Raw genomic sequence first — 25,468 nt, forward strand, 5'->3', positions numbered from 1 at the left:
GTGAACGTCAGGGGCATTATGATAACCTGATTCAAGAAATGAGGGTACAAGACCATTCAATGTACTTCAATTATTTCCGAATGCTTCCTTCGACATTCGATGATTTGCTTGGACTTGTAGGCCCATCTTTGGTCAGAAAGACAACAAACCTACGGAAGCCGTTGCCTCCACAGTTAAAAATGGCAGTAGCTTTACGATATCTGGCAACTGGAGAATCTCAAGCTTCACTTTCATTCAATTACAGAATCGGGAGGTCTACAGTATGCCAAATACTTGACGAGGTGCCAGAAAAAATTTGGAAAGCACTGAGCCCTCTTTCTGTGGCCCAACCAAACACTCCTGAAAACTGGAAACGCCTGGCTGACGACTTTTGGAATTTGTGGGGTTTTCCTTTGTGTTTGGGGGCTATAGATGGCAAGCACTGCGTAATTAACTGTCCTCCAAACTCAGGCAGTGCTTTCTTTAACTATAAAGGTACATTCAGTATAGTATTGATGGCAGTGGTTGATGCGAGTTATATGTTCACATTTGTTGACATTGGTGACTTTGGACGTCAATGTGACTCTAGCGTCTTCAACAATTCTCCTTTTGGTGAATGTTTGAATAAAGGACGCTTGAATATTCCAGTTCATGGTCACTTGCCAAACACTGATACAAAAGCCAAGTATTGTTTTATAGGAGATGAAGCTTTTCCTCTCAAAGATAATTTACTGCGTCCTTACCCTGGAAGAAACCTTGAAGAGAAATTACGCATCTTCAACTACCGACTCTCTCGAGCTAGGAGAGTGGTCGAGAACGCTTTTGGGATCCTTTCAGCAAGATGGCGATTCCTAAGATCACCAATACAGGCTCACCCAGAAAAAGCCATTAAAAATGTTTTGGCATCGGTTGCTCTTCACAACTGGCTCAAGAAACATGAAGACACGCAGCAAGTTTACGGTCGTTTTTACTGCCCAGTAGGTTATACTGACTACGAAGATTCACATGGAATTCTTCACAAGGGCACTTGGCGAAATGAAGTGTCAGAATCTGGAGCTCTACAGAATATTGGCAAAATGGGAACAAATAACTATTCAAAAGCTGCAGAATATTATAGATCTTTGCTTGCAGATTATTTTCTTTCTCCTCAAGGTGAACTCCCATGGCAATATGATTATATTCGCAGAACTTCTTACGATCCAGTTTCTTAACAGAATATTATTTCTAATGTTTTTAATATTTTGATAACATGGTCAAGTTTCTAGAAATTAATCGATTTTTCTGAAAGAAGTTCTGCAACGTTTTATGTTATGAGGGGCCTTCTTAATTTAAAATTCTACTTTTTCGGATGAAGGGGTGTAACATATATAGAGCGGGGTTGAGGGGCCTATGACATCTTTCAGATTAGGGACCCTTTTTCCAAAGAGCTATTTGTTAGATAGAACAATTGGCTAGCCGTGATGGGCATCATTTTCTTTTTTTCTTGCATTTTAAAGGGGATTAAACATTAAACATACTTACTTACTTAGCATACTTAGCATTAAACAGCATGTTTCGCATCATTTATTTGGTCATAAAGTGATGGTTTGTAGCCCCCATCCTAGAATTATGCATTTCAAGGAGTTAGAAAGGCAGAAACTTCGTAAAAGTTAGACTGCTGTAGCTGATTTTCAAGGCTTCATTTGTGCATCATATTTTGCTAAAAAAATCTACTTGGAAACAAAATGTTTTTTTAACTTAAAAGAACTCTAGGATAAAAACTAAAAAATCGTGTTTCTACTTCAAACAAATTAAATAAAGTTCATTCTATGCTTGAAGGACAAGGATTTTATAATGAACATTTGCGTATCCTATTTTTTAAAATCCCTTTCTTTGCAATTGCAAAATTGAAAAAAAACAAACATTTATGTCTAGTCACTGATTAAGTGAGTTGCGAACCAAAGTATGCTTCTTTAATCTTATCGGAAGGCACATTGACGCAATACTGTATTCAAAATAGATGTGAACAACGTGAAGTCATGAGTCAATATTTAATTATTTGTCAACAATGATTGATACAAAGGAAATCAGGATTATAAAATTGCCACACCAAGCAGCCAGATTACTATGAGTCAGGAGTCTATTCTTGAGTGCTCCACCGTACTTCATGCAAAACTTGTTGAATCTTCAATTTCGCCAAACTTTTTTGATAGGCCGACAATTTTTTTAGTTCTTTTCCTATACTTTGACCGTAAAGATCGTCTTCATCTGGCTCCTCTCTTTTGCTAGCCGATGAAATGAACTGATTGGTATTTTCAATCACCTTCATCAAAAACTGGCTGTTGTCAGGGGTCTTTTCTTGTCTGGGGCGTTTGGGGTTTTTTGGCCGGGTACTTTCTCGTAGAGAGTCCAACTGAGCCAAAGGAGATCCAGCTGCAGCTCTATCATTTTTAGGCACAGCACTCTCGTAGGAAAGCGGAGTGGCTGGTAATTCTACAAAAGAATCCTCTGTGCAATCTTGGGTAACGGTACTATCCGAAATTTGGAATGCTGGCTCGTTACCTTTTCTTGCTTCGCCAATAAAATCATGCAGACATTCGGTGTCAATGGTGCTTTTGATTTTTGATGATTCTTGGTGGCCTTCCCGCTCTTGAAGAACAAAATTTCCCCTTGTTTCTCTATGTTTCATGAAGGGGGCAAGGAACAGCAACTGCTTGAAGAATGGCCATGCTGGTTCTATTGGTTCCCCACCAGCGCTCCCAGATGGCTTGTACTCCTTTCTCACTTTCATAAATCTGTCCCTTAAGCTTTTAAATGTTTTCCGAGCAAGGTTCATATCTAAGAAAAAACAGTGTGTCAATGATGGATACTTTCAACTAGATATATTTTATAAGAACTATCCTATCACTTGATTGAAGCAAAACTTTTTTTAAAATTGCCGCTCAAAATTAAAAATATTTTCCTTCGTTTGAGATAGAATATTGCTTAAAGATGAGCATTAACTTTCAAAATCGACGAACTTGTTTAAAAAAACAGGTTTTCAAGCAATCAAAATTCTGTTGAGTAAAATAACATCAAGAAAATACAAACCTTCGCCGAGTTCTTTTGCACTTTCATAACGTTCTTTAAAAATTTCTTGGCACACAGTCTTCCAGGCATTCTCTCGGACAATCTCATCCTTGTACTCTTTTTTGCTAGTATCGTACAAGCACGGTAATTTCCGAACAGCTTCGATCAGAAGTTCTTTGTTTATGTTTTTAGCTGCCATCTTTCTTGACTTTACTATTGTTCTGGAGCGTCACCGAGCGTCAAAGTTAAATTTATTTAACTTTGACGCGTCGTGACGCATGGCTGAAAAAACGCGATGCGTGCGCATAGCAGCAATTAATGCAAACCATATTTGGTCAGCGTCATGACGCGCCGCGCCGTGACGCGTCCAGTGTGAATTCAGCTTTAGGGGTCCTAGAACTTGGGATGAACCTAGAATCTGAAGTTTCTTTACTTTCTTCCCTTTAATACAAGAAGCATCAAAAATTAAACCAGCATTTATTTGATGAATAATATCACACCAAGACATCTGCCAGCACCAATAACATAGCCTGCGTGCAGACTCTGAAATTTAAAAGAGGAGAGAAAGTAGAGTCTGCGCAACAGAGCCGCATTTCTTGTTTGCTGACATTAACACTTTATCCTAAGCACTAGAACAACAACTCCTTTAGCATGCAATGTTTTTCTGTAATTTTAGGTGTTCAAAAGCACAAACAGACCTATTCTATTATCCCAATACCATTCATTTATACTTCTGCTCGAAGGTGCCACTTTGAAAACTGAAAAAAAAACAATTGAAATTTCCCCAACCAATCAAATTCGGTTCCTTGATCTTGAGGAACCTGTGAACAAGAAAATCGGCTTCGCTTCGCAGATTCTACTTTTTCTCCTATTTTCAACTTTGTCAACAGAGTCTGCACGCAGGCTACAATAACAAGGCACTTGTTTCATGTGGACAATTGTATATTTTTTTCCAATTATGATACATTTTAGTAGCTTTTATTTTAGCAAAAAACTTATCTTACCTTCTAATGATAAAATTACATACTGCAATATTGCAATGAAAAACATACGTAAGAAAAAACAACCTGATTCACTTGCTCTGTGAATGAACTTATTAGCAAATGTTTTAAAAAATTCTTGTCTTCTTCAGTAAAAATCCTAGAAATAAAGAAATTTATATACAGTTTCTATGTTTGAACAATTAATAAAACAAACATGTGCATATTCAATATATATGCTCGATTGTCAATCATCAAAGGAGAAATTATAGTAATGAATCATCTACACTTCCTCACTTAATAAATGAAGTGTTTGATTACATCAGTGGAAATGCTTCTGTAACAAAGTCAAAGTTGCAATTAATGAGTTAAACAACTGGTCACTGGTTCCAAAATCTTTTCATTTCATTAAAGACCTATTTTCTAAAAACTGACCTATTGATAGCCCTTCTCCAATATTTTTCTATTCCATTTTTAAAAGAAAGAATCCCAATCCATCTGATGTGAGAGGGTAGGGCTTGATTGAAGCATATATCCTGAAAAACCAACAGAATATCTCATAAAAAATCTCCAAGAAACATCACCATCATTTCTTAAATGCATTAGAAAACCTAAACACACAAAATAAATGCATTGCAGTAATCAAACATGCAAAATTTTTACAAGGAGATTTATGGTAAGATATCACAAAAAATGCTTCTACTCTAAAATGTATCAGATAAACAATTCCCTTCTATAAATTTTATATTTATGAATTATAATGTACTTTAAATCTTATAAAATTGTCACAATCACCAAGATATTGAAATTTTCTCTTAATTAAAATGCCACAGCTTTGTGAAATTCTTTAGATGTGGCCAGGCTGTTACAAAGGAACCCTATAAATTGCAAAACAAAGCTATTTATGAAATTGCTTCCAAAGCCACTCAAAAATTGATTTGAGGTGTTTCCATTTTTAGACCAAAGGTTACTGTTTTGTGCAAGTGTGTATGCTACTTTGACAACACTTTGTGTCAACCAGGCTGGTTGTGAAGTCAGCAGATTGGTGTTTTGAAAAGACTTCTCTACAATAGCTAGTAAACTTCCAAAAACAACAACTTTAAGCACCTGCATGTCACTACGCAGGTAACGATTCTCTAGCAAACATTTGGTAACTAGACACCTTCAATATAAGAATCACTATGTAAAAATACAGGAGCCTTTCCAGCCTACTGCAGAAATTCACATGCTCTTCTTCATGATGAGTTTCAAAACATTCTCAAGACAAATCCATTCACCGGTGCTTCTAAGTAAACAAACTTTTAAAGAAAAACTTCATAGAAAGTTAGACTGATCAAAGTAGTACAGTTCCTTCAATTACTTATACAATTTATCGAAATCTAACTTCAAACAACACACTTGAAACACAAAGCTTCTTTTAAAACGTTAAGGTTTAACATGATGACATATACGTCAATGTTTGATAAGACGAACACTGGATAGCATTTAGCTTATCGTTACTCACCAAAAGAGTCTTGTAAAATTCTGGCTTGTCTTCCCATTCTTTAAGCTTTCCTTCGGCAAATTTGACCACTTGAGGGTCTTGTGACACAGCCTGGTCGAGAATCTTTAGAAGCATGTCCAAAGCTGCCATTTTTGTTTTGAGACCATCAAGATTGAGAATTAGCCACATATGCAAACGAGGCATTTTCAAAAACTGGCGCGAAATGTTTGATAAAAAAATTTAAGCAAGTTGATCTTTAGGACTGAAATACACTATGCATTTAATTGAATTCAATCAACTAAATCACCGAAAAATGGGAAACGTAAACCTCTACTCGTAACGTTAAGACTAGATCTCTTAATTGCTGTTTCGGCAAATTGAAAGTTTCTTCAAAAAAATTGGACGTGTTCAACTTTCGTCCAACTTCTCTCTATTGTATCTTTTAATTCACAGCATTTCAGGGGCTTCACTCAACGAGCCTGATAGTAAACCAAGCCTTGAAACCTTGTTTAAACACGCACAAGACTGAATTTTTTAAAAGTGAAATAATTTCTAAACTGGCCCCTGCAACTAAATACATTCTAGTGATATCACATTATCTAGGAAGAAGGACAACAAGAAAATTCAAAGTAATTCTTACTAACTGGACACTTTACACGACCATAAAATGATTAAGTCTATGAAACACAACGCAAATACAAGATAAAAACACAAGATAAATACAGCTAAACGTTTACATTCAATAGCAAGTTTTGTTCTATGAACAAAATGTACAGATGGGTCAGAAGCACGTTTTTTGAAAGAAACTCAGGGAGAAAGTCGACGAAAACAAGGCTTGACAAACACTTTAGGGATAAAAGTAAAAATATAAGACAAGACAAGAGCAGTTTGTTCCAATTCAGTATTTAATAGAAGGGTTAATTTAGCCATGATATCAAAACGACGGAAAACAACATAAAATTATGTCTCTACAAGCTTTAGGCATTGGCTCATATTGATATGCCCAAGTATAAGAGAAATGGCAAATATTTCCATATTTCCAAATATTTCCTTGGTATTTGATAGCGCTACAATAATAAGAGAGCTTAAAAAAGAAACCGAGCAAAGACCGGATTCCGGGCAAACATTCTGAAGGTGTGAATTGGCGAATTCGGGAGAAATGACCAAAAAGTTCATTACTTCATATAGTAAATAGGTACATTGTTCTTACAAATGTTTTAGCACTAGAACCTTACTCAGATTCGTAATCATCTTCTTCCATGCATTTTAGAGTTTCTATAGACTCTGCAAGGTTCTTTCTTGCTAACTCGACTCTTTTTTCTTGCTCACGGATCATTTCTGGCGATACGAAAAAAGGCGGACAGAAAGGTTGTTCCGGATTGCACCAAATACCTGGATTTTTCTTCAAGGCATTTAACGACATGTTTTGTCCTACAACTTTGACGTTATTATGAAGGTATGATACTATGCTGTGCACAAGTGTCTCGTGATCTCCCCCTGGCGTTAAACTTTTCAGATCAGCTTGCAATTTGATAGGCTTTGAAGGCTTGTTTGTATCCGGATCAACAGAACGCAGTCCCTGTAGACGTCTCTGCCAAAACAACTGCTTTGGCTTGCTCAGCTCACGACTAGAAGATGCTTCTCTAACACGCCTTTTCTTCAATTCTATTTCTGCTTCAGCCCGCTCTTGTGCTCTTGTTAAACGAACAGTTCCTTTGTCTTCACCAACTTCTGGTATCAATTCCTTAGGTTCTGCTTCATCTTGAGTATCGCTTATAAGCTTGATCTTTCTCTTCTCTATGCTGCGTTTTGTAAGTCTCCTCGGAGATATCAATGTAGGCCTGCCAAAGTCCTTTGCATAGTTTACTTCGATGCCTCTGAGTCGCTTCTTTGGCTTCATATTTGGATCAATTCTCCCGGTTCTGAAGTCAAACTTTGTTAGGTCAAGAGTGTCTCCAAAATACTGAGCAATCTGTGGTCTTGATCGAAACTTCTTTCCTTCGGGACTGAAAATATAATGAGAAAATAAGAACTGTGAACATACAAAAACGAAACATCATTATCAAGAAAAATTTAAACCAGAGAAGGTGAATTCAACATGATAAAAAGTTTATATATATACAACAACAAAAAGGTGTTACTAAAAGAAATGCAAGAATAAGCCACTTGAATCATAAATATATAGTGGTTGGGCAAAAACATCCATTGGCATTTAAAACAAGTTCCAGAAAAAGGTCAGGTGTGCCGTTTTCCTAATAGACAGAATGCCCAAATAACTTGTTACTAGGTCAACATTTACATGAGAATCCAGAGTGCACCTAAAAGTATAATGATGACAATTGCAATTGAAAAAGCAAGGTTATCTTTTTATTCATGGTGTTTGGCAATTTGTCTATATCTACAAATCCCAAGAACTTTTTCTGTAGACAGAAATAGTTCTCTCTCAGAATCTTCAATTGTGAACAAGCAGCGCTGATTGGTCAGAACAAAACCCAAGCAAAAATCCCATTCTTCCTACGCCACCATTGGTCTCATTGCTGTACCAAAATGGATCCAATTACCAAGCAAAAATGGAAACTGTTGTGGAAATGGTAATAAAAGTTGATAAGGGCAGGAATTGGAGAAGAAAAACTTAAATTCTTACTGGGCAGCAGCACTGGTCAGATCATCTGACATTGCAGCTGACTATCACAAAAGAAGAATAAGTTTTTTGAAATGCAATTAAACATGATTAAAAGAGCTTTACTAAGATTGAACAAAATATAGATTTAATAGGGTTTGTACTTGTATTTGTTTCTACCTAGCATTCGAAAGTAGTTTTTAGGACGTTTTTTAGGATGCTTATCAAGCAGTGTCCTGGTCCTTCCTCTCAATGTGACCACACCTCGTGATTCCTATGCCTGGAATTACAGAGAGCTGGGGACTCTCCTCACTTTGGGTGAATGTTTGGTCATGCCAGGGACCTTAACCATGGACTCTTGCGTCTGTAGTCAGCACCTCTAACAAATGAGCCATCTTCGCATCCCAGATTTTATAGGGTGGCAAACACTGGGCAACCCTAAAATCTCATTACTAAAATGTTTAGTCTTCAAAATATAAGGCTTCAAAAACTTCACAAATGTTTCCTTGGTGTTCACAAGGAAGGAAATATTTGAAAATAATTGATAGTTTATACAACAGCCCAGTATTCTTAGATCTCTCAGCATTCTTAGATGATTTGATTTCCCAACAAATGGTCAGTAAATAGCATTGATTCATAATTGGCAAATTGGAAACAGAACAAGCATTGAGAACTACATAACAATAGTAGCCAGAACAGGGTGTTCAGCTAGCTCCTATAATAACTGAGGCACCTTTAACAACACACAAGATAACGCATCACACCTCGCTGAAGCAACTATTAGTAGGCAAAAGTCTGAACATATACACATATGAAATTTTCTATACTATTTAAGTGACAATCAATACAGGTCTGTTCCTAAATGGTACAGCACTATCTTTTTGTGTTGTGGTTACTCAGAAAATATTGAAAACTAACTAAAAAATGAAATGAAGAATGGACTCAAACTTTCGTTGGAAAGGCATGCCATCGCACATGCACATGCACATCCTGGCGCATGCCTTCTGCCTTCCAGGAGTGCAAAATATCACATGCCTTCTTTTATTATGACAGCAAAATTCAAAATTGTTGGTTTTGTGGGTTTATAAGATGAGTCAAAATGTTTATCCTTCCTTGGTACAATTACTTCATGCCACTTCGAAAAGGCTTAACACCTTATCAGCACTGTGGATTAAATAAAAATGTTTGGAATAACCTTAGGACTAATCATCCTGATATTATGAAACCTCAGATAGGAGTATATAACTAATTTTCCAGTATGACTAAAAATGTCTGGCCCCTTGAATTCTGCCTAACTCCTTACAAATTCCCTGGGTATAATGAATCCCATTTATTACGACTTCTCATTATTACAAACCTAATTGTGGGTCCCTTCATCGACTATTTTTCTCCATATGACAACTTTTCTCAAATTTTCACAAATATTTTTTGTCTACATATTCCTGATGTATATTTATCATTAATTCTCGAGGAATCATTTCTGTCATCGGCAAACATACATTGGCAAACATACACTTTTTATGATGCTGAAAATTGAGACAAGATTTGTACACCTTTTCAAGGCTTTATGGTATTTCAGTGAACAAATCCAAAAACAAGAAGACTGTAACAGACATTCTTGTCCTCAAATTTTAAAAGGAAGATTAAGTGTGGTGATAAAGATTTTACATTTTTGATAACTAATTTAGCAAAAGTAGCGGATATGCAGATTTCGCTATCCCCCTACATCCCCCTCTCTTCCGACTTTGCTATGCTCTAAATCTAGATTTTGGCAACATTTAATTTAATGAAAAATGGTCCATCATTATCTTTATGCATATATCAATTATCAACATATGGCCAGTGAAGTACATAAATAAGCTGTCATGCTTGATACCAGAAGGCCCTCGGGGCACCAATTTACAAGCAAAAATGGTCTTTACAACCTGATGAACAACAAGTTCTCAATGAATCTGCTAAGGATTCATTATTGAAGCTGATGAAAACTGCTTATGATAGGGCAAACATTTTTCTGTACTAGTATCGTGCTTTTGCTAATATAAAACAAGCCCAGTTTATACTTGCATAGAAACTTGCTCAAGTCTTCAGAAATAGCACCTTTCTATTAAAAATGTAAGTAGTTATGCTTAGAATTCAGTGAATTAAATTTCATTGAAACTATTGCTGTCATCATTTTTGTGTCAGCAATTTCTGCGTAGATCCATCATATGATCCATCATAATTATTACCATAAATTTTTGTAAAAAAATGTCACACCCCACCACATGCCTGGATTCCTGGATATCAACCACATGTGGTGGTTTATATTTTTCCCATGAAAGCCTGAGGCTAGACTCTATATCATAAATCATTGTATCAGAAAATTCAACTGACATTTCACAATTTAGTTTGTTTTCATAAAATGATTTGATTGCATTGCAGACAGCACTGAAGATGGAGCATATATTTGAAACTTGATCTTATCCATATATACATACTATCAAATGCCTTTAAGACTAAATAACTGTTTCGTAGAATGCACATAGCCAGTTCTGGCATCGTAAGTACTCCAATGGGGGCTTAATTTGCAAAAAAAATATTTTCTGGAGGCTTATTAGAGGGGAGGGCTTGTTCAAAGGTGGGAGCTTATTTAGCAGCAGACCAGCAATTTTTGTTGTACTTTTTCAAAGTATCGATAGGTCTGAAATATATAGCTGTAACAAATTGCAACACATTGGCTATTACTTTTGTCCAAAAAACTTCTTAAAAAATGGACGAACATAAGAATTAAGATATAAAATGGGACAGGAATGAAGAGATTAGGTACAGTTATATGTTGTGAAATTGATCAATGTGTAAAGTAAACAATGATAAATTAAAAAAGGAAGGTATTATATGAAATTTCTTCTTCAAATCAATTAACCCCTATGGGAGCTTATTGAGGTTGGGTGTTTATTGCAATAAAAGCTAATCAAATTGGTATGCTATCATATGACCTATTCAAGTTTTCAACCATGTTTTCAACCTATTCAATTTTTGTTTGTGTTAACATTCACAACCTTTGCATTTTGCAATACTTTATAGAACTGCCATAAGACAAATAAAATTTCCAAGCATTATAGCTACCGTCTTGAACATACAGGCTACAAGCTTTTCAACAGGGCTCAGGAAGGTATCTGTCTTAAGGCTTTAGGCCTTTAATGGCCTTTATTTCTAAACTTTTCTCTCAAGGATGCATTTAGCATTTTAAATTGAAATTCACTCAAACTCCATTTAAAGAATCCAATCCAATCGCTACCTTCTCATGGAACTAGAGAACCATAAAAACAAGTGAAATAGGCCAACTGCTTAACATGACATATAGAAACGGCATACTTTGTTGTGATGAACGTTGGACCTTTGCGGTTTCGTTGTTTTATCTTAGGCCCAACAAAGGGACCCAAGTTCTCATCTTGGTGAAATTCACCTTTAGGTTTTAAGACGTACTTTGTTACCTGTGCTTCGAATTCCAATCTCTAAAGAGCTCCAATCTACAGCTTCTTTCGTTCTTTACAGCGACTCAGACTACAGTAGTTTTAGAATATCCACTTGGTCAGTCTCCTTGTAACAAAGGATGAATATGAATGCTGATCTTACCTATAATAATAGACATCTGATTTGCCAGCTGAGGCCCCAGACTTCCTGGTCACAATTTCTCTCACCCAGCCTTTAGGCAATGCAGGACAATCCATCCGTATTCCGTCAGAAGCCATGGCACTAAATGTTCGAAAAACTCATTCCTGGTTCATATGGGCATTCCTGAGTGTATGGCGCATTAGTACAATTAAAAATTACCCGTATTGTGCACCACCGGGCATCTCAACCAGGGGGGATGCATGCACATTTCAATTCAATTCAATCAACAGCATATAATTTCCGTGTTAAACCAAAAATAGTGAGAAAACTTTTAATAATCGTAGTCCAAATATTGTAAATATTGAAAGAAAGTCGCTTTAATCAGCTATATGGCTTTGCAAAAGGTATGACTATTTGGAGCACTGTTTTTGCTTTGAGGCAAGCACATCGGATTCATCGTGGTATATCGTGTTTCGCATACATCTCAATGAAGCTGTTTGACACTCAGATAGCTGAATCAAGAAGACATTAATGTAACAAGGAAGGTACCCCCTGACCAAAATAATGAGCAAAATATCACCTTCGAAAAGGAACCTGCCGACAGGACAAAAGCATCCCTGCCAAAATCAGGATCACTGAACTGTGACCAGCGTGATTCAATTCAGTCGACATTATTTGGGCGGAATTTGGTACCTTGCCATCATGACGCACCTTAAATCAAATCCCAAATGTGTTTAGAAAAAAAGTGACTATTTGACATGCCTCTCTAATAAAAAAGTATATATTTTACAGATGTACTGTCCAACTTCGCGTTGGTTTGCTCATAGTCAATTTAAAAAACACGCCCTTCTTCTATTGACTATGATGGTTTGCAATGTTAATTAAAAAGTTTAGAAAGATCCAAAACAATGATGACAGGGTGTGACGATATGGAAGGCGGAGAAGTTTGTCAGGAGGGAGGAGGATTGGATGGGATGAGACACATCAGATAGGTTTTGAGAGGAGATTAGGATAGAGATAATTACTAGCGTATTAATAAAGCAGGACAAAATCTAAATAATAATAAGCAAGAAAAATGAAAGTGGAAATGAGCTCAAGCAAGTGGTAAAAAAATTCCCATGCTCGACTTATAGACTTAACTTCAACATTTAAAGATACATAGGACTGCAAAATCTAGCTTTCGACCTATTATAATCATATCTGTAACTTCAAGGTTCTAAGAGAGATTCGTGACCGGCTGGCTGTATGCGAAGAAAATGGTTTCTTTCAAATAAAATCAATCAGGCCATTTCAATAGTAACATGCCTATAAAAAATACTGGTGACCTTAAAGTTGGTTAGGTCTTTGTGAGTATCTGGGGTTTGTATTCATTGATGTGGAAAAAGCTTTCGATGCTGTTGAACAGAATACTCTCTCAAAAGTTGAAAAGTTCGTTCTGTAAGACCATCTATGGTAAGACTATGAACTTTCTTTGTTCAATTCTTTGCCATCAATCAAGAACAAGGTGGTTGGAGTTCCCTAAGGCTCGTCAATTGGCCCTTTACTCTCCATTCCTTATATCAATGACCTCCCTCAAACCAACCAAAATTCTCTATAACACTTTAGAATAGGAACCAAGCTTTGAAAATTTATGTACATGAAATCCAAGTTGTTAAAAGTCTGAAATACCTTGTGCATAAAAGGAATCTTCCATGATCTGAATGGTAAAAACTAAGGAATGTTCTGCCAAGGTTTCCAGGGCGGTTGGCTTCCTGAAGCTTGCAAAATCCTTCTTACGAACAATATCTTTGATAACTCAATTGAATTCGGAATCGTTGCTCAGACTCGCTGGCACAACTGCAATTAGTCAGTCACTTCTTATAGACATTATGAGACGCTTCATACTTTGAAGAGTGTCGGAAGAAAAAGCTTAAGTATAGTCCAAAATGGGTCACTAGTTCGTGCAAACAGTGGTTGAAACTGTTTTATTGTAAGGCTGCGAGAGTGCGTCTGAGTTCTAGAAAATGGTTGATTTTATCAACAATTTGACTACGAAGAATAGCAATTGACTACGCACGGGGAAGAGTAACGGTGACATGAGATGGAATATTACCTAAAAGAATGAAAGAATTATGTAATCCATAATGAAAAGAAGATTGTCATTTGTTACTGCGCAATGCACATGCATGCACTGACAAGTGCCACTAGGAATTCCTATCACTGCAGTTTGACAAAAAAGAAAGAATTAAAATTTCTCTATTCTACAGGAGACAAATGATAGTGGTAAAAGGGTGTCAAGAAATGGGCAAATCAAAGGCCAACTCTGCCTTAGTCTTATGATGTTACTGAAACTAAGTAGCTTTGGATGTCTAAAAAATATCATAATCATCAGTATATCACGATTCACGAAGATCATTAAACTATTGGAAAATCTTGTGTCTATGCTGTTATGTGCATTGACAAACAAACTGGTATTTAGAACTGGATGATTACGGTTCCATTTGCTACACAGGTAAACACAATCGTCAGGCAACTGTTGTAGTAGGCAACAAAGGGCTTATTTTTTCGTATTTACAAGACCACTTAATTTTATCATAAACATAGCTACTGGCTTGTATTCTTAATAGCTTTATTATCATTGACATAAATTTTAAAGACTGGACGAAATTTTAAACGATAATGATCCTTTTCTTATATTTGTGCTCTTACGCTGCAACAACTCTAATTTCTGATCAAGAATGGACACAATAAGAACGCCTGCAGTTGATAAGTTTTAGATCATTGTCTATGAAAACAAGAAACATAAAAATCACTACTCTATGCTTTCCATTTATGCCTTTACTGTTTTCAATATATCTAACAAAAATGTTGCTAAGCTTGATCATATATATTCTTGTCAAAAAACAAACAATGAATAGAAAATTTCTATGTGTATTTACAAAGCAAATGTCTAGTTTTTAAGACTATCTAAATATCATTCACTTTAACTCTTACTCTACTATATGGTACAATGGCTTTAGATCTAGGCATCCAAAGATCTCCCTCCCTATGCGCAACACAAATATAGCTAAAATTCAGCATGAATTAAAACAATTCTGAAAACTGGCACTTGTGTCTTGGGATAGAAATTATGTGAACTGAATCAGTTTGAAACTATTGTTTCATTAATCTTTGTCTCATTATCAATTCACATCAGATGTTATAGGAACATTTCAAAAAAAGCAGACCAAACATGTTTTGGGAAGGCATCACATAGCCATAGTAATTTTGCGGGGGTGTTGGTGAGGGTGATCATCCAAGCAAAAGGCCTACAATCACTCTAATCTACTTTACTTTGCATACTGTTACCAGTTTTGTTAGAAAATTCTCTCCGTCAATGAAAAATTTGATCAAAGCTATACTGTTCAGATACTTCTATTTTTTGGAAGCCTGACAACAGTTGGGATTGGATAACAAGAGGTTGATGACAACAACTCATAATTACCAACATTTTTGGCAATATTTGTAATCATTGCATTTAGTTATTGATAGAAAATTGGTGGCAATTATGCTACAACCCATACACATCCTAATAACAACAAAACCAGTAGAACTTAAATTGTCAGTCCATTCATTGTGCCCCTACACATACACCCTGAGTTATATATTGAGCATAACGAAAACACAGTAAAGACCATGTACTCTTCTTAAATCTAAAAAGTTGTACTTCTGAAGTACAAAAAGCCAGTATTTACATACAACCACCATGCTACACAATACTCAGTAAGTTAACCCCAACAAACATTTTCTGCTTCATGTATAGAATATTATTTCTGGTATCTGCCCATCCTCAACAGATGTTCCATTGTTATTCCCAGCAGCATAAGCAAATTTGAACTCCACTTTCTCTCTGTTGGCTAACTCTATAGTGATCTTTTTTTGACCTTTAGTTCCATAATATGAATCTGGTCCTTTTAAAGTGGCACATGCAGTATAACTAATGTTTGGTAGAACTTCTACAGGTTCCTTAAACATAACTCTATTTAGACTATCTGTTCCATCACAACTAAATGCTGTGTCATTACTTCCAACAACAACACCAGAGTCAGGGTTTATGATCTGTATGCTTACATCATAATCAGTGGGTGAATTTATAGAGCCATAAAGTCCAAGACCAACTACAAAAATTCTTCGATTAACTGTAAAGCGAATCCTGTCACTGGTTCCACTATAGCCCCAACGTGCTTCAGTTTTCAAAAATCTTACAACTGATTTTTCTTTGCCTGTCAAACATCTTCTAGGGCGATCAGGAAACTTGACTGGTGGCTTTGGATTGACTGTGAAATGTAAGAACAGGCTGACAATTTCCTTGTCCGTCAAAATTCCAGATTGAGCAGCATGATTTGCAAATTCTTCTAATGTCATCAATGGAAACCGTATCAGGTACAAGGCATCCCCAAGTAGGTTTCTAGAAACATAATTTTTTGAGTGTCAGTGATGCTTCAATTTGCAAAAAGCATTAAACATCAAAACAAATCCTTAGTTTTAAGAGACAGAAATCCTCTCTTAATTTCTGAACACAGTCAAGTATAAATAATCTAAACATGACCCATTTATGCCTTTACCAAAACCTGGAAAACAAAACAATACATTTTTAATTCATTTAGGGATTAGTTGGTTGCACTGTCCAAGTCACTGATCTATAAAAAAACTAGATCAAACTTCTTATTGAATTGAAACACCAAATAATGGTTTTGAAGCCTATAATAATTTCAAAAGGAAGAGGGTCCCAAACAGAACCAGGAGACATTTCTAAAAAATGCTTGAATTTCATGGCTAGGGTGGGGGGTAGCTGCAATGCTCTGTAGATCAGTTGCAAGAAAGAAAAAGGCCAAAGCCTATAAAAACATTATTAGGAATGATGGTGTAGGCTGTCTCCTCATTGGGCTGTTCTGGGTCCCATTCTCCGACTGGGGCACTCGTGTGGCCCATCTTGCTTAAAAACCAGTAGCCCTAGTCTGCAGAGTATAACAGTTCATGAAAAGATATAGGAAATGCACTGTCATTTAAGCTCTTTTTTTGCATGCAAGCCTCCTTTGACAAATCATATGACAGGCAAGCAGACACTTTCCATATTAGTGCTATTGTAAATTTTATGTGCAGTTTCAAACTTTGATCTGCAGCACTACAGTTGACACATTCATACATCTGTTATACTCTGCAGACTGACCCTTGTCTAGAATAAAAGAGAATGTTTGATTTTTGGCAACTGAGATAAATATATAAGATAGAAAACATACCTTTTGTGCTCTGCAGAATTGAGGATATTCTGTCTCCTGCATTCATGATCACCCCACCTTACAACTGCTTCAAAAAGCTGGCTTTCTCTTGCACCCAATGAATCCCTTTCTAGCACAGCTGACAACGTATCTGAGTCAATGTCAGTAAATCCCTCTGCATTAAAGGCGTCTACCGTGTTCTTATCAATGCAAGCAAGGCACATCTCAGCTAACTGTGGCTCATCAAACAGTCTAGCTTGGGAAAGCAACGTAAATGCATTGTCTGCACGAAGATTTGTTTTAAGAAATTCAACACAAGCAGCTTCTAAAGTTGGTACAGCATACTTTTTCGCGGCATACAGAGTACCCATCACGTTATCCGGCCCAATTTGAACTTCGTCGGAATACAAAAACTTTAGCAAGGACAGAAAAGCGGGAGGTTCAACATCAGGAATTTCTATCTCACTTACATTGCACTGTTCACCAAATCCGCCATTAAACATAGCATCGAAAACGACACTTCCTATTGACAAAACAAATTTATGAGCAGGAATTCGTTGCGCTTCGCCACCTTTACCTAAAATAAAGTGAACATCACTAAGCGTTTCGTTATTGAACATGTATGCTAAACGTTCTTTGACGGTTGTCCTTGCAGCCTGCCAGTTATACTCAGTTGAATGGGCGCCGTGTGTCGAAGCAGCTGCAAAAGATACAAGGTCAACTTCGCGCTGATTGTTCGGTAACAAGCGCTGTGATGGCCTAAGCCCACTTGCCGCAGTGTGCTGTCTCCTTGTCCCCTGTCTTGAAACGGGTGAGTTACTTACTTGATTTCGTACGTTACCTGGTGGTTCATTTTGAGCTTTACTTTCCTGCATCTCCAAACTGACGAAGAAAAAAGGAACAACGATGTCCCAAAAAATTATCCAGCTTTGCTCTCGAAAACGAACAAAAACAATGTGTGGTGTATATGTAATGCTGCTTCGCAGTTCCGATCTACGCCTCGTTCACAAGAAAAACTTTTTAGTCTCTTGGAAAAGAATGTTGACAAAACCATAAATGATGTAGTTTCTTGTTTCAGAACTGGAATTCGTTAAAAGAAATGATTTGTACTTAATCTTAGCACGGAACAGCCTTGTTTTCTCTCTCACAGTAAGATTAAACAGAACAGTTGTAAAGGGTTCCTCTAGTGTGAATTAAAAAATAGCTCCGTTAGCATCATGTACAAAATTAATAATGCTTACATAAGTGCAAAAAAATCAACCTGAATTTATATTTAAATCTCTCCAGAGTGATTACAGTAATCCGTTTAAAAAGCACGCTTTGTAGCTTTTTGGGTATACGATGTTTTTGCGTACACACACTGCAAATTCCGCAGATCTTATGGGCATTGATTATTATATACGATTGGAGAAGTAAATATCATTATAAGAAAAATTGATACATATCTTCCGCAAAAAATAAAAAGATCCTTGGGAATTTTTAGTGAAGAAGTCAAGGAGGAGTAATGGTGAAAATAATTGCAGAATCGAGGCTGGGAGACCTTGCGCACGCGCACAAACGTTGGTCTTTGGGACACTGGACGACTTTGCTGGCCTAACAACTGTTCACTGTGAAGACTTTTGCTAGAGAAGCCAAGATGTTGCGACGCTTTACACCTGTTCTTCAAAGATGTCTTGTACAAGGAGCAAGAAGACAAGGTAAGGGCTAAGGTCTACAAAATTTCTTGTAAATTTCTACGTTTGCTTGCATTAATAGTTCGTTGGGCCGGCCCAACACACTTTGATCATTCGTTTCCTTTAGCATCGTTATAATCTGTTTATTCTAACTCAAATTTTCAGCTCCAGTGGCACAAATTGCTGTGCAAAAACGGTTTGCTCATGTCCAGGAACCTGATGATGTATTTGATGCAAGATGGGAGGCATACTTTAACAGGTGAAAAGTTTTACTGTCAACTAATAACTTTCCCCTAATTCACGCTTTTCGTGACACTTAACAAAACATGCCAGCCCAAAGCTCTGAAAGCTGTTGCAATGCATACCAAATTTCTAAATTTTGAATGCCTTTTTTCTTCATTTCATTGGCATGTTTGATAGAATTCGTATAATCTTCTTCCATCATAATGTAGTCGATAGTTCTTTATTTTAATCCTTTTCAGTAGTATAACTTTGGGACTCTATATTAATACTGTTCTTAATTCAGGCCAGAAATTGATGAATGGGAGTTGCGTAAAGGTCTTAATGAAATCTATGGGCATGACCTTGTTCCAGAACCAAAGATTCTTTCAGCTGCTCTGAGGGCATGCAGACGTCTTAATGACTTTGCAATGACTGTCAGAATTTTTGAAATGGTCAAGGACAAATCAGGAGGGAGCCAGGAAATATACAGCTACATCATTCAACAATGCAAACCCACAATGGATGAATTAGGCATCAACACCCCAGAGGAACTTGGACTAAACTGAATATTGTTTTTAGCTTGATAAACCACATTATGAAGATTGTTAGTCTGTTACAATATCGTTCTGTTTTGATAGATTTCATCACCAATATTACATGGAAATGACAAGCCATATAGAGAACATGTAGTTTTTCTCTTTTTTGTCACTTTCTATTCATGTTCATCATTGTCATCTCTTCAAAAATCTACCAATTTGATTAAGGTATAAGAAAACTTTAAAAGCCACAAAACAAGACAAAGATTTAAAAATATTTTTTCGATAACAACTTAATTTTTAATGAATTCCAACACAATCTATTCTATTTGTTTTAATTTGGCAAATGAATATGGCAACTTTTCTCATGGTATATAACCTCAAAAATGAATGCAACCAAAGAACAGAGACATACTCATTTCTTTGCAGGTTTAAGTCTCCCAATTTATTGATGTTAAATGAATTTGAAAACTATTTAACAAGCACGGTCACGTTCATCAAGCGGTTGTGGATACCCTGTACATCCAAACAAAAACTCTCTATTTTTGTAGCCAGAAAGAGTTTTTTCCCTTTGGATCTATCCTGCTAACAGAGTGGTTAGCCAAAATTGAAACCTTGGAAATGTGGCATTTCTCCTCTTGTGTCTCTTAGACTGGTACCTTGACATAAATTTCTTTGACCTGTAAAAGTTAGGGGTTTCAGACAATACTTTGGCACTATTTGTTCTATTTTCTGCTTTTTGTGTCATTTCAAAAATTGCATTTTATACAGTTGGCTGTGCAAAGTTTCACTTTATTTCAAATACCTTTTATCAACAATGAAAACAAAATATTATGACGGCTAATGTTACCTTCAGCTCACAGGTGACAACATTGCATTAAGAGTCATTTCAGGATCTGGAACTGACTTTGTTTCCATTGACATAAAAAATCACTATTGCTTAAACAAATTCATTTTTCATGCAACAACCTTGCATAATTGATTGAGAATGAGGTGTTGCAATATACTGAGCTCTGAAATTCACAGAGAATTGAAATTGTGCACTGGTTTGGCCATTACATTCATCATGTACCATTTTTGTATTCAAAAATTTCCAATTAGACCATGCATGAAAAACCAAGTGGTAGAAATAGAGTCATCAACCAACCAGAATTAGATATAGCTTTTGAAGGCACAGATGATGACCTTTGCAAGAAGGTCTTCTTGTGACTGACTTGTGCCATATCAATTGGCATGCAGTGCTTGGCGTTCCAAATACATGACTAGTGTTGGACATCTAAATGGATTTGAAGCATTTGACATTAAATGGCTGCGCTAGACATCTGTCTCTTAACTCTCTGATAATGAGCATGGTTCAAAGCTCGTCTTCGCCACCAAACAACTACATTTGAAAGGACAGTCCCTGCCAATACCAAAGCCTAGAAAACAAAAACACCACATTTAAATCATGGAAGTTTGATGTCCCTATATTAACATTTGAATCACCCGATTACAGTAAATAAATCCCCGCATATAAGAACCTACAAAATTAAGAACCTAGAGGCTGTTTTTCCAAAATTATGCACCTTGTAATTAAGAACCTGTTTCAGTGTGATAAAATATAATAGGTTCTTATTCCAAGGGCAAAAAAATAGAGTTTTGAATGGTCCTTATTTACTCCCAGATTTTTAAAGATGAGGTAAAATCACAATCGATATAAAAATTTTCAGTTGTGCATTTTCAGCATTTTATACACTTTAACGAAAGAGAACTTTAAAATCACTTTGACTTTTTAAAATAATTATATATAGCAAAATCCAAAATGCTGAAAATGAAATAAAAGCATTAGAATTTTCAATTCCTGAGGACATATGAGATCATCTCCAGATCCATCCACTGTCATAAGGCAGCCAGTGTGCTCAAGTATCTTCCTGTAAATATCTTTGTAATGTTGCATTAATAACATTGCCAAATAAAATTAATAAAATTTTAAATATGGGATCTTTCAAATAAGAACCTTCATACACTGAATTTAATGCAAGTACCTTTCCAATAAGAACCTACTTCAGCCTGAACCTCAAAAAAGTAGGTTCTTATATGCGGGGATTTACTGTAATAACAGTTCAATAATATTTAGGCTCACATATGAAAGATAAGTCTGGTGTCAATGTTACTAAGCCTGGGCCAAATTACTGTTATGTTGTTTTGACTTTTTTTGCATAATAGAATTGTTTTCACACAATGTAATTGGTTTACATTTTAATGGACTTTGAATTTTTGTACCTATTAACTTACTATATTGTGACTAATTATATAAATTTTTCATACTTAATTTGCACTAATTCCACTTATATCAGTTCCACTGCAATAGAGGATCTATAGGCCAGAACATTGTAGTTGAGAGCTCAAAATATACCTGATAATCAATGAAGTTGTGTGTGTTGTACATCATTTAATTAACAAAAATTGAGACACTAAAATAATGACTTTGTACAGGAAATGAATCAGGTATAAAATAGAAGGAGAAACAATTAAGAAGAGGATAGAAGAGTAGAACCAAAATTAACTATATGGAACCTAGTAGGAATACAAAGATGGAGAGTTATGCTGGAAACGTTGTACTAATAACTCATTTCTTGTACACAGTTGTTACTTGATTGTATCTATTTTTGCTCAAAATACACTGCCTAGCACCAGGAACACTTTTGTATTTGTTTTTGTTTCTACTTAACATCCAAAAGTAGTTTCTAATCAAACATTGAGAAGCTGTGCTAATCAAATTTTAATTATTTTTAAATAAACATTGTCTTTTTCCAGCCTCTGTATGTGACTACAGCTCCTTGTTCTTATGCCTCCCAACTCCCTTTAATTTGGGTGAAAGAACATTTAAAGGAACTGTAGTCTGGAACCCTAAACACTGAGCCACTTTTGGCCTAAACTAGGGTGAAGAATCAACCTCTCCACAAATAAAAAAGTTTATCCAATACTCTTATAGGATATGCTTGACAATGCAGTCACAGAAACTATATGCATGTCTTTTTCTTTTTGGAAACTATTAAGTTTTGACAAAAGCCATAAACTACAAACACGAAAAACTACTAATAGGTTGATGATGAAATATGTCAAGTTGCTTTACAATACCATACCTCAAACTTCCAGAAATGCCCCTTGGAAAGTGCAGCAGCAATTTTGCAGCTAGAAAAGAATACAATTACCTAATTTAAACAAATAAAATTTGAATCCCTAAACATGTCACATTTAAACTTCTCAATACAAGACAGGTAGATCTAGGCACTAAATATACAGTTTCCATTTTGTTTCACAAGCATTTAATACAGAAAGATGTACATACTCTGCTTTATTATTCTAAGAGATAATTGCTTTAAAATGTTTCTCTAAAAGCATTTGAAAATTATAAGGTCCTAACTTGAAATAAAATGATGATAATAAATTGAAAATAAAATAAAAGTTAATTATTTTAAATATCAAATGAGCTTATCAGTTCAAAAAATACCTTTTATACAATGTTGTATTTGATCTTTCACACTTGACTAGTTGCTTGTTACCTGATTCTTTACATGTTGCCAACTTCAGCTGTAAAAAAAATAAAGGATTTTTTTAAGAAAGACATTTATAACTAGATACCCTTTTGATGCTAAAAAATATTCCCCACTTGTTTTACTTACACACTCACTAAAAATAGGCATATCATTTAATGACACTGACACAGCATATCATTTTTGCAAACTTAATGCTAGGGAAGCAACATAGAATGAAATTATTACCATTTCATCGCTTGAACAAGGTGTACATTTCGTCAACACTTGATACCTTTCTGTCTGCCAACATGGTTTTGATTTTATATTCTTGTTACCTAAAGAATATGGAGAAAAATGATTCATGGATTGAGAATTTTTATCACCAATCAATTTGTCTTTCATGCTGATATCTAGCAATGAAGATCAACAAAAAATTACAATGATTTTTCAATAATTCATGTGATGCTCTAACAGAAGCTTTAGTTAAAGACAGCACTGCATGAAATAACCACTCATTTGATACTTAGACATTACAGCTTCAGAACTGGAATCATATTTGAATTTGTGCTTATCCCAGAGGTGCCTCATGAAAAAGTTTTGATAAAAATTGAAAAAAATTTCAGACACTTGATGGAATGAGATCTTTTTCCCATTCCTAGGTTTTCTGTTAAAGCTGCACCACAAGCAAAAGAGAACAGACCTACATCAATTAGTGTATATGAAGAATGTTTAGAAAGAAAAAAAAACAGTCTGGGACACACACTTATCCAAAAATCTTTGGCTCAAGATTTTTAAATCTAGAAACATAAATAAATGTTTATTACTTGTTTTTATTTTTGGCCTTTGAAATTACATCTGGTATTACATCTTTGAAAGACAAATAATAAACTTCTTACTTGCTTGGTCTTCAGTTTTTGGTATCTTGTATGACAAGGCCAAAACAACCATCTGAATAAATAGTATTAGTCCACATGATAATTTGCTATTCTGCATATTCTATGTATCTAGAAAACAAAAAATAGCAAATATAGTGATCAGAATTATTAAACAGTAATGATAATAGAAGAAAATAAGAATAACCACAAGGGTCAATCCCTGACATTTCTTTGTGTATATTAGCTCCTGCATGATTATCAATGAAACTGGGTGGCACATTGTAGAGTATCCTAGCGATAAAACAATGTATCCCGAGTCCAGCACGCCCTGTTACTGCTGGAAACCTGCAGAAGAAGTCTTGAAAAGTTCCAAAACATGAGCAACAGAATATAATGAAGAACACAAATAGGTATTTTGAAATTATGATTTTTTTAGTTCTTTTAACATTTTAACTTAAGGTTTTTTAAAAAAGTTTTAAGAAATCTTAAGGTTTTGCACCCACCAAACTTAGAAGGTCTGTTCAATTGGTCATAAATCAATGTGTAAACATCACATTTTACTTCAAGGTCAGCTGCAGACATAGAATTCAAAGCTAAAGATAAATTATAAAGCTAGCTAGGATTCTCTCAGCTGGAAATAAATTCTGAATGTGAAATAATTAAACATGAGACGATGCACTGATGCAGGGTCTGACACTATAACCAAGACACTCTTAGGGTCAATGTTGAATGTGTAATTCATTGAATGTTTGTGATGCAGTCTACGGGCCTGTCATGAATCAATGTGTGCATTGCAGGCCCGACGTTTTGGTGCGCATTAGACAGAACTCAAATAAAATCTTGTGTGTGCACGTGCAACACTCTGCAGATTGGTTAGTACACTTTGTTAGCACTCTTGCACACATACATGCTCGGCAAACTCAGACTTGAGTCTGTACCATAGATAGGCTCGTTCATTCTATATGTCCAGTATGTTATGTTGTTACGAACGACATACAAATGCAAGCATGCTAAATATGGCCTGTGCTAGCTATTTGGGTTCAAGTAAATAAAACAAATAAGAGTAACTACCTCTTAATCAGTCCAGCATTCACATTATTTTCCTGGCAACTCCTTTTGCTTGTTAAATTTCTTCAGTTTTATCGTGTCATCGTCACCGTCATGAGTTGTGTGCTGGCATCACTTTTAAGATAATCTCATTTTCAGTAGTCAAATCGAGGCTTGGTGTAACCCAGAGTGACAGTGTCGTCGCAGTGTTTGGGAGTGACGTGGGGGAGGGGGGGGGGGGGTGTTGGCATCAAACCATTGTTCTATTACAAAGACTTCCTTTTCAATAGATCAGTGCGTCCAACCAAAACTTCAACTTCAAAAAGCTCACTTCAAAATCGTCTCTGATTTGTCAGACTCAGAGCAGACCAGATTCATTGACGAGGGGGATGATAATGAACTGCGTTCCACCATGTAAGGCATGTACACTTGATGTATAGTTTAGATTAATTGAAAACTCTAGCTTCGCTCCTCAACTTGCTTCGTCAATTGTTAAGCGCCCATATATTGGCATATGCCAACATCTGACTGTTTACGCTATCAGCATTTCTCCCTCACGGAAAAGTGTCTACAATATCCTTCAACGCATGTCCACCTGTCTTGAAGAGAGTTTGCAATTGCCATGGTGCGTAATCCTGCATAACGTCATCCTGTTG

At 35.9% G+C, this 25,468-nt stretch overlaps 6 protein-coding genes across 9 annotated transcripts in view; 1 reads left to right on the forward strand and 5 right to left on the reverse strand.

The window, feature by feature from the left end:
• Positions 1–5,978, reverse strand: part of LOC135687371 (importin-11) — a 53,213-nt gene extending 47,235 nt beyond the window's left edge. The window contains exons 1-3 of the mRNA XM_065203913.2: positions 5,512–5,978; positions 4,443–4,543; positions 4,095–4,167 (exon numbers count right to left, since the gene is read on the reverse strand). Coding sequence (XP_065059985.2) covers positions 4,095–4,167; positions 4,443–4,543; positions 5,512–5,694 — 357 coding nt within the window. The 5' untranslated portion in view covers positions 5,695–5,978. The remainder of the gene's footprint in view (positions 1–4,094; positions 4,168–4,442; positions 4,544–5,511) is intronic.
• LOC135685739 (uncharacterized) lies at positions 1,976–4,056 on the reverse strand. Its single transcript, XM_065201793.2, has 2 exons — positions 3,049–4,056; positions 1,976–2,796 (listed from the first exon to the last, which is right to left on the reverse strand). Exons 1-2 carry the CDS (start codon positions 3,224–3,226, stop codon positions 2,099–2,101), a joined length of 876 nt encoding a protein of 291 aa, XP_065057865.2. The 5' UTR covers positions 3,227–4,056; the 3' UTR covers positions 1,976–2,098.
• A 145-nt stretch (positions 5,979–6,123) lies between the features above and the next one.
• Positions 6,124–11,916, reverse strand: LOC135687375 (methyl-CpG-binding domain protein 2). Of its 4 annotated transcripts, none has more exons than XM_065203920.2 (3): positions 11,726–11,839; positions 8,135–8,175; positions 6,124–7,496 (listed from the first exon to the last, which is right to left on the reverse strand). In XM_065203920.2, exons 2-3 carry the CDS (start codon positions 8,164–8,166, stop codon positions 6,722–6,724), a joined length of 807 nt encoding a protein of 268 aa, XP_065059992.1. In that variant the 5' UTR covers positions 8,167–8,175; positions 11,726–11,839; the 3' UTR covers positions 6,124–6,721. The 4 variants fall into 4 exon arrangements, with proteins under 4 accessions (XP_065059992.1, XP_065059991.1, XP_065059993.1 ...); XM_065203919.2 differs by lacking the exon at positions 11,726–11,839 and adding an exon at positions 11,584–11,719; XM_065203921.2 differs by lacking the exon at positions 11,726–11,839 and adding an exon at positions 11,576–11,694.
• A 2,530-nt stretch (positions 11,917–14,446) lies between these two features.
• On the reverse strand, positions 14,447–18,339 carry LOC135687372 (BTB/POZ domain-containing protein 2). The gene is made up of 2 exons (XM_065203914.2): positions 16,963–18,339; positions 14,447–16,130 (listed from the first exon to the last, which is right to left on the reverse strand). The coding sequence occupies exons 1-2, from the start codon at positions 17,814–17,816 to the stop codon at positions 15,476–15,478; spliced, it is 1,509 nt and encodes a 502-aa protein (XP_065059986.2). The 5' UTR covers positions 17,817–18,339; the 3' UTR covers positions 14,447–15,475.
• A 138-nt stretch (positions 18,340–18,477) lies between these two features.
• LOC135687376 (cytochrome c oxidase subunit 5A, mitochondrial) lies at positions 18,478–19,519 on the forward strand. The gene is made up of 3 exons (XM_065203922.2): positions 18,478–18,638; positions 18,780–18,873; positions 19,141–19,519. Exons 1-3 carry the CDS (start codon positions 18,578–18,580, stop codon positions 19,400–19,402), a joined length of 417 nt encoding a protein of 138 aa, XP_065059994.2. The 5' UTR covers positions 18,478–18,577; the 3' UTR covers positions 19,403–19,519.
• On the reverse strand, positions 19,294–25,022 carry LOC148957845 (protein JTB-like). The gene is made up of 6 exons (XM_089114636.1): positions 24,837–25,022; positions 23,787–23,894; positions 23,137–23,225; positions 22,866–22,945; positions 22,498–22,546; positions 19,294–20,790 (listed from the first exon to the last, which is right to left on the reverse strand). The coding sequence occupies exons 2-6, from the start codon at positions 23,881–23,883 to the stop codon at positions 20,674–20,676; spliced, it is 432 nt and encodes a 143-aa protein (XP_088970762.1). The 5' UTR covers positions 23,884–23,894; positions 24,837–25,022; the 3' UTR covers positions 19,294–20,673.
• Positions 25,023–25,468: the final 446 nt, after the last annotated feature.

Source organism: Rhopilema esculentum, chromosome 20, assembly GCF_057945365.1.
Source record: "Rhopilema esculentum isolate cy_ngs chromosome 20, ASM5794536v1, whole genome shotgun sequence".
In the NCBI taxonomy this organism is placed as follows: domain Eukaryota; kingdom Metazoa; phylum Cnidaria; class Scyphozoa; order Rhizostomeae; family Rhizostomatidae; genus Rhopilema; species Rhopilema esculentum.

What these genes read in the sequence shown, in the direction of transcription:
- LOC135685739 (XM_065201793.2), bottom strand. Translation starts at nt 3,226, where the DNA reads ATGGCAGCTAAAAACATAAACAAAGAACTTCTGATCGAAGCTGTTCGG. An exon ending in TGCAAAAGAACTCGGCGAAG is followed by an intron (nt 2,797 to 3,048) that starts GTTTGTATTTTC and finishes GTTTTTTCTTAG; the next exon opens with ATATGAACCTTGCTCGGAAA.
- LOC135687375 (XM_065203918.2), bottom strand. Translation starts at nt 11,841, where the DNA reads ATGGCTTCTGACGGAATACGGATGGATTGTCCTGCATTGCCTAAAGGC. An exon ending in TCAGATGTCTATTATTATAG is followed by an intron (nt 7,497 to 11,725) that starts GTAAGATCAGCA and finishes TTATATTTTCAG; the next exon opens with TCCCGAAGGAAAGAAGTTTC.
- LOC135687372 (XM_065203914.2), bottom strand. Translation starts at nt 17,816, where the DNA reads ATGCAGGAAAGTAAAGCTCAAAATGAACCACCAGGTAACGTACGAAAT. An exon ending in AATTCTGCAGAGCACAAAAG is followed by an intron (nt 16,131 to 16,962) that starts GTATGTTTTCTA and finishes TTATGTTTCTAG; the next exon opens with AAACCTACTTGGGGATGCCT.
- LOC135687376 (XM_065203922.2), top strand. Translation starts at nt 18,578, where the DNA reads ATGTTGCGACGCTTTACACCTGTTCTTCAAAGATGTCTTGTACAAGGA. An exon ending in ACAAGGAGCAAGAAGACAAG is followed by an intron (nt 18,639 to 18,779) that starts GTAAGGGCTAAG and finishes TCAAATTTTCAG; the next exon opens with CTCCAGTGGCACAAATTGCT. An exon ending in TGGGAGGCATACTTTAACAG is followed by an intron (nt 18,874 to 19,140) that starts GTGAAAAGTTTT and finishes TTCTTAATTCAG; the next exon opens with GCCAGAAATTGATGAATGGG.
- LOC148957845 (XM_089114636.1), bottom strand. Translation starts at nt 23,883, where the DNA reads ATGCAGAATAGCAAATTATCATGTGGACTAATACTATTTATTCAGATG. An exon ending in CTTGTTCAAGCGATGAAATG is followed by an intron (nt 22,946 to 23,136) that starts GTAATAATTTCA and finishes TTTTTTTTACAG; the next exon opens with CTGAAGTTGGCAACATGTAA. An exon ending in AATACAACATTGTATAAAAG is followed by an intron (nt 22,547 to 22,865) that starts GTATTTTTTGAA and finishes ATTCTTTTCTAG; the next exon opens with CTGCAAAATTGCTGCTGCAC.